The sequence below is a fragment of the Morone saxatilis genome, unplaced genomic scaffold (assembly GCF_004916995.1).
Source record: "Morone saxatilis isolate NCDOM2014 unplaced genomic scaffold, NCSU_SB_2.0 Contig8, whole genome shotgun sequence".
Taxonomy (NCBI): domain Eukaryota; kingdom Metazoa; phylum Chordata; class Actinopteri; family Moronidae; genus Morone; species Morone saxatilis.
The window spans coordinates 12608852-12616831 of NW_023340257.1; the positions used below are offsets into that span (position 1 = coordinate 12608852).

At 40.6% G+C, this 7980-nt stretch overlaps 1 protein-coding gene across 1 annotated transcript; it reads right to left on the reverse strand.

The window, feature by feature from the left end:
- Positions 1 to 678: 678 nt before the first annotated feature.
- On the reverse strand, positions 679 to 7948 carry LOC118341219 (CWF19-like protein 2; the record flags this gene model as incomplete). The annotated part of the gene is given in 6 exon segments (XM_035679423.1): positions 679 to 816; positions 1381 to 1509; positions 4042 to 4143; positions 5335 to 5446; positions 7251 to 7488; positions 7734 to 7948. Coding segments are annotated over 4 exon segments (420 nt in total), but the record flags the coding sequence as incomplete, so codon positions are not given.
- Positions 7949 to 7980: the final 32 nt, after the last annotated feature.

Genomic DNA, 7980 nt, shown 5'->3' on the forward strand with positions numbered 1-7980 from the left:
AAAAGGCCAAAAAAAAAAAAAACAAGAATATAAAGCAAAAAAACATTTTAAACAGTTTCCATTTTGCAAACTAATGCAATCTGGCTCGTTGATTGTGTTTGATTACAGTGAAGATTAGCACAGTGTCTTTGACTCTATAATTGCAGTTTAAAGCTGCAATCTTGTGATAACGCCGGCTCTTAGGTTGCCAGAGTGTGAAAAACCTTGCCCTTGTGTTACAAGAAGTAAGGTTGCTATTTCTCTAAGGTAAATAATCAAAAACTTAAAAGGGAGCCTTTGGAGATTTTGACCATTAATAGCTCTATGCAGCCATTTTTATACAAGTGGGTCCCAGTTTTGTTTCTTGCACACACACACTGACACACATACAGTCCAACCAATGGTTTCACACTATTCTAGTGGTAATGCACCAAGAAATGCAGCAATACGCCAACAAAAGGCAGAGAAGAAAACTGCTCGCAAGTAAACATGGAATCAACCCAGGTTTTATACTTGCAAGTGTTGTTCAAGGAAGGTGAATTTAAACAAAACTTCTTTTCATTTACAAGAAAACTCCATAGGACACCTTTAATTCCTGCTCACACCGGTAATTCTAGTAATAATCATCAATATCTTAGGTTGGCGCCTTTGTTGCCAAGGTGTGTTCAGCAGTTGCAGGGTTATGTGAGGTTTTCTCACCTTGGCAGCCATGCGAGAGTAGAGGGCATTCTGATCCTGTGCAGAGCTCATTTTCTCCCTCCTCACCATCTCCTTCAGACCCACATTGTCATCATCCTGGAAGTAGCGCACACGCTCCCCATCAACATGAGTCTCAATCTGAAGAGAGAGGGAGAGAGGAATACAAGGACGTACAAGGTCGTAAACAGGAAAATTCACTAGGAATTTTAAAATCTATTCAAATCACACCCGAAATGTCCTTGAAAGGAGAGACGAAGAGCAGTGGAGAGAAGAGAGAGGTAGAAGAAGATGGGGCTGAGATAGAGAGTGAGAGAGTCAAACAGTGAGCTACACAGACAGTAAAGGAGACTGGGCCACTTTATAAATTTATAATAACAATAAACAGAGAATCGACTGGAGAGCTTTGTTTACATTAGACACGTTTCAACTCCGAGTCAGGTGGACTCCCGGCTCTCATTACGCACTGTGATGAATACCAAATGACAAGGATTAAATAGAAGGACGCTACATTCCAGCTGCAACAGTGTGCAGAATCCTCTCCATCTTTGTCCTACGTGGTGGCTTTCTAAAGCAGTTCAAGAGTTAGTTTTATCAAGAAGCACATTTTCATGGTTTCAAACTCATTTGAAGAAAATTTCCCTCCCTGCTGTTTTGTCATTTATTTTTCTACTTTCTTTCCACCCGTCATCCCTTTCTCTTTACCGGCTTCTTCTTCCGTCGTCCTCCGTGGGGCTCCTGGGGTCCAGAGGGGGAATTGACTGGCCAGGCCCGACCTGCTTGGTCTGTTCTGAACAACAGGACTTCCTGGTCTTCAGCTGAGCGACCTGTGACCTTTAAAAAAAACAAAACACAGCCAGGTCATTTCACCGTTGTTTGTTTTTAGCAATGACTGACAATGTTCCTATAAAGATTAAATATTTGTATGTGTATACCTTTTGCATTTAACACACACACACTCAAGAAAAAGGATGATAATGTTTTATGATGCAAAACATCCAACAAATGACTAAAATAGTCCACTGCCTGCCACCAATGCCAGGTCAGGAAAGGTACATTTGCTGATCATACAACATAGATGACTGTACTAGTAAGCACAGGATTGTATTCCTTCACGGGGACCCTACAGGTTTTAACAATTGACGTTGATGTACATAATGTGTTTACAGGATGAAATATTTGAATGTAAACATTCATTCCAATTACTCAGTTTTCTAAATATATTTATGCTTTCTGTGCATGATCACCATCATGATAGTTGGATTAGATTAAACTGAAAAGTTGTAGAGAGCACTTGAAATAAAAGAGATGTGCGTTATTCTCAGAGACCCTGAATAAATGTTACTACCTTTGGGAAGAAAAACACAAGACCTGCCTTCTGCTGACTACCTTCAGTAGTAAAATGTTCTGATACAACTGCTGCTTCAGCGCCAACATGTGAACAGGACAATTCATCATTTTATAAGAGGGGCTCAATTAAATACTTTGTTGTCAATCTGATTAATTACATTCAGAAGTAAACAAAGCTGTATGTAACTGCAGCCAGTGTCTGACTGGACAGCCTATTAAAGTCTGAAGTTTGACCTGACAGGTAGAGTCAGACGGCTGAGAAAAAAGAACAAGGTGGGAGCAGCAGAGAGGATGGGACTGTCAGAAAAACGGTGATAGAAAAAAACATTTCCTCTGCTGCTGTCGACACAGTCCGGCCTTTCAAGGCTCCACATGCAGTGAAAACACTAAATATGACCTGTACAAGCAACCAGAGTCAAAACACTGAATAGCGAGGGCAAGCCAAAAGTCTTCCATAACAAGACAGATTGGAAGGATCTCGAATGAGCGCAAATCAACAGCACTCTATCTCTGAGAGGGCTGAAGTACCTCTCAGCTGATAAGTACACTAAAACCTAAGAATTATGACATTTTCCCTGAAACGTTACTGAGGATTTCACCCTAGTCCTTAAATTTGGACGGGACATCCTTAGCGGGGATGAATCTGGCCTAACTTACAAATGATAATATACAGGTTATAAAAATAATCACAGCCTGCTTCCCATGTGTTTATAAAGTTGTCTGGAGTCTGCTCATGTCGGAAATAGGCCTCTATTTATTTGTGCATATGTGCGCGCGTGTGTGTGTGAAGCCGGAAAAGGCATTAGCGGTGCCAAGGATGGGAGATAAAGCAGTGCTGCGGTGTCAGGGCACTGCCATTGCTCTCTGTTAATTGCCTGTACTACAGAGGCAGACAGGATGGCACATATAATCTCTCTGTCTCCCTCTCAATCAGTCTCTTTCTCGTTCTCTCACACACATAAACACAGGGGCACACACTCTGAATGACCTCTGGTAGGAAAGACATTTGCTTCCCATTAGGGTCTGCTGAAATGCCAAACAGGAGCCGTTTCCATACAGACAGCAAGACGTCAAAGCTGAGCAGCAAAGAGACTTCAAACAAACAAATTCCTTTTAAAAGCATTCAGACGTAATAGCAGAGAATTTAGTTTCATCTGAAGACGAGTGTGTGAGAGGCACTTTTCTTGCCTGCACAGTGAGAGAGATGGCTGCTGCTGTAACCTGCTGTGTGTGTGTGTGTCTGTGAAGTTTAGAATACATATAGCCTTGAGAGTTTGAATTAGCATTTAGACTATGGGAGAGGAAAAGGAGCAGCTAGCAGATAAATCTGACACAGGAAGATTCAGTGTGTGTGTGTGTGTGTGTGTGTTTAAAGGTTAAGAGCTGTGTGCAAGTATCTATCCATCTATTCCTGTGTTTGCATGTGTTTACATTTGTGTGTGATTTGAGAGTTAATGTGATATATATATACATACATTGATTATGATTAGTTAGTTAGTGATTATACATGTATAAATCTGCAACGTGATTCAGAGTGTGTGTATGTTTTGGATCTATAATAAATCTGGGAGAAGTAGCACTGTGATAGATATCAGCAGATGGAAACCTGCACTCAGGAAACAGCAAGTATTTAGATAGCCAAGCGACAGATTAAAAAAAGGAGAGGCAGAGAAAGAGAGAAATGGAGTGGAAAAATATATTTCCAGGAAAGAAAAGTCCTCTCTTCTCTATAATCATATTTTAAACTGTCTAATCATATTTTCCTTTTTGGGGTGGGAACTGTGTTTTGTTCTCTGTCTTATCCACCCAGCTATTAGGAAAACCTGTTAAACCATAATGCAAAAGTAATGCAGTCTTATACAACAGCTCAAGTTCATGAAGGTTATAATGCTCATGCTTTTGGTTGAAACTGGTAATACTAATATTTTACAACCATTGTTGACACTACTTATTTTAGTTAGTTTGGAAAAGACTGCGACGATGAATGTGTAAGACTGAAATATAGTATTTACAGACCTGCTTTGATTTAGTGGCTTCTTGTAGAGTTTTCCGGGCAGCGTAGCTCTCTTTGGCTTTCTGTGCTGCTTCCAGCTGTGATTTCAGCTTCTCAACCATGGCCTGAAACACACACACACACACGCACACACATTTGAAACACAAACATGCTTTAAAAAGCCTACACATTTAGATTTACTGATAAAACAACCAGTCAGTATGTTGTTTAATATTGCTGTGTAGAGGTTATTTGGTAAGACACCATGTGTTTACATAGTGATAAAATAAATGAAGAATGACGAATGAAGATGGGGACCCCCTCCTTGGCAGATTTCCTGGTTCAAAATGTAGAAGTACTACTCTGAAAGTAGAGCCTGACAGATACATTGGACGGCTGATATTAACGGCCGTTATTGGATTACCATATAAATATCATATGGCTGTATATACGTTGGCAGATATTTAAATAGGAAGTGCAGTATGTAAATGTTTTATAGGCTGCATTTTAATATAAGGCTGGCAGTTTTCTTAAAGTTTAGAATATCATTTCTGTTTGTGTTTTTGACAATCGGCAGATAAAAGGCTGAACGCTGTAAAACAGAGACAGAGAGAAAAAACATCTGTCTCCGAACCTCTTAAGTCATACTGCTGTGACAGATATCGATAGCTTTATGTACAAGGCATAAAAGGCAAGTGCTTGGCTGCTAAAGGCACTTAATACACACAAAGCGGTTTGGGAATATAGGTTTGATTGCTTTGTCGTGTAGGGAGATGCTGGATGTGAGGTTGATAACACTTAGCATTATAGGTGTGAGTGTGTGTTGTAACAGACAGCTCTTCAACACTCTCTATAAGAGATCCCAATAGCACTCTTCGCATTGACACGTGAAGACAGACAGAAGGGGAGTTAAGTGCACAGATCAATGAACGCTATAAATGAATGGATCCCCTGATGTGCTGTTAAATCAAAGAGAAGAGTCAACGTGAATCAGCTACAACTTCCCCATAAAGCTGCAGGTAGTGAGATTTAAGGGCACCCTAAAAAGGTTCAACGAACACTTGTAGTTTGTTTAATTCTTCAGTTTTTCACACTGACAAATTGTTAGATGTAAAATAGGGTATATTGATTATTGTGTTGGCTAGTTTCTTCATGTAACTTTACAGTGCGTCTTTCAGAGTTAGTCATAAAAGTGTGTATTTAATCTATCTGCGGAAGTAATTGTGACTAACTGTAATAATAACTAGGGGTTAAGAAATATCTATACACTTGAGTATTGTAATATTTTGTTGTGCTCTGATTAATAACCTACTCACCATGTTGCCCATGATCTCTGCCTTCACCAGTTTGGCTCCCAGTTTGTTCATCTCCTCCTCTGACAGCAGTGGAACTTCCTCCTCTTCTTCCTCCTCACTCTCACTCTCACTCCTAGGGGAAACATGAAGAGGAGAGTATGAAGGGCAGACCAAAACCAAGATATAGAAAGGGAAATTTAAAAAAGGGAATAGGACCACATTTTTACACCTCGTCACATGGCGTCTTGTTCAGCACCTCCTCACCTCAGATTTCCTCCATAACTCACCCTCTGAACAACAGGATTTAATGACTTAATTATTCCACCCTAATAATAGTCCTACAACCATCCACTGGGAAACTTATTTGTGAAGTTTTTAATTTAACCATGTAGTTGTTTTGCTCTGAGCACTCACACTGTTCATCTGTTATGATTCATTTGAGTCTCTGTGCCCCCCAGAGATCATTACAGCCTTGCCTTGGAGGATCTGAACTGCAGCCTGGGAGGCATCGTTCTAGGCTATTACACTTCTCATAGCCTCATTTCATTCTGCTGCCACACTGCAGACTCATTTCATGCTGCAGGGGTTCTGGGTGCTGGTTTACCCAAACAACTTAGCCTAATGAGGCAACACACAGAACAACTAAGAAGGCTTTACAAAGCAGTGATACTTCCGACATCTGGCCTACAACGGTGCTATGTGTTGGACTGCCGAGAAAATAAGAAAACATTAAAGCTTCTGATGCAATCATTTGCCTCGGTTTAAACTGTGCCACAGAGGGTTGTTGCAGTTTTGTGTCCCTTTAAATGAGACAGAGTATCCATGTATCATGGCGATATAAAAATGTCTGACAGAAATAGATAACAACAGATAACATCTGAGTTACAGGCTGAGAGTTCAGAGGGAGTTCTTTCTTGGAAACTCAAGACTAATGTTCAAAAGCGGATAAGGACTTTAACAGTTCTTGCAGGTCCCCTAGAACTAATCAAGTACATATGTGAAGACACAGCAAGTGTGTTGTGGAAGGGATTACTGAGAGAAAGTCATGTGAATCCATTAAAGACCAATCTGATCAATATCAAGTTTGAACCTTGTTAACATGCCGTTTTGAAACGCTACAAGACATATCTTGAGTGTAATAAGTAGTCAACACCACAGCTGAGCATTTTCGCTTTGGAACGGCAGTGTACCAATTACTTTCTCAAAAACACCGATTCAAACAGTCAGATTCATGTCATGTCATGGCAAAGTTGCAAAAGGAGAAATGGTGAGCCTTTGTGTATTACAAAAAGATCTGAAAATCTGAGAGAGATGGGTGACGTCTGCAGAAAAAACAAAAACAGATGGTTTGTCACAAAACTAACACTGAACTTACCGGTTAACCAGTAAGTGTATTTTTCTTGTATTTTATATTTTATCCATTGACTGTGTCCAACAATCTGTAGTTTACTGGATAATGTGAGCCAGCGTTCGCCTGCCAACTTGCTGTAGGACATTTTATACGGCTTTGGGATGTTGATGAAGAAAGTTAGGGCAAATATTACTCAAAACAGTTCGTCACATAGCTAACGTTAAGCTGCTGAATTAGATGATGGCTATATTCATTACAATAATTCTGACGGAAAGCTTGACTTTGGGGTTGTTCACAAAGAAAGTATGTCATGATAAAGGTCGTCCTCATGAGGTGCTATTAGTATTAGATAAAGTTAGCTAATTTAAGAACATGAAAGATTATTTTAAAGGGATTGGAAAGAAAGTTGCAAAGTGTGTATTAGCAAAGCTAGCGCTGTCGTGATGAGTGGGCAGGAGAATTGGACAGATTCATTTATAATGTCCACCCAAACACGCATGCAACTTAAAAATTCAATCAGTACAGTGGCGTTGGACTTCCTTTAGAAAACCATGTTTTCAAGAGAACAAAATAAAAAGCTTGAAACCTTGATGTTGTCGCAGCAACTTCACCACGCACAGCGTCCTGAGGAGCCGTTACAGTTTTCCCAGGATCCTTCTCTTTCTCCTGCGGTGGTTTTTCTAGGCTGGCAGATTCGCGGGCAGGATTGCTGCCCTTCTTCCAGGCTGGAATGTTGGTATTACGTGGACCGGAGTCTTCATCATCAGAGCTCGGTTTCAGGAATTTTGTGGACGACCGTGCTGGGGGAGGCCGGCGCTCTGGAGCTGCACCGGAAAGAAATGACAAAGCATGTTAAGGAACACTCTTTACACGTTAGACTACGTATAACATTTGATGGAATTCCGTGTTTCCTGATTAGTGAAAGAAGTCAAGATATTTTGTTGCTCTTTTTCAAGATCGTTATGACTGTAAAATGCAGTCGCTGCTGTCCAAATAACATCAAAATGCTGTTTACTTCGGCAAAACTTCACTCAGACGTCTATTAGAAAAGGCCTTGACGTCGACCCACCTTCACCACTGTCATCATCTTCTGAAGGTTTAAGGAAGCGGCTTTTTAGTGAGCCAAGAGAGGAAGAACGGTGGTTCCAATTTTGCCCAGATGATGACGATGATGATGACGATGATGCAACACTTGGCCCATCTCTTTCTCCTTTTCTTTCACTCTCCCTATCCCTGTCTCTTTCTCTGTCTCTTCCTCTATCTCTCTCTCTGTCTCCATCCCTGTTACTGTCTCTCTCTCTGTCTCTATCCCTGTT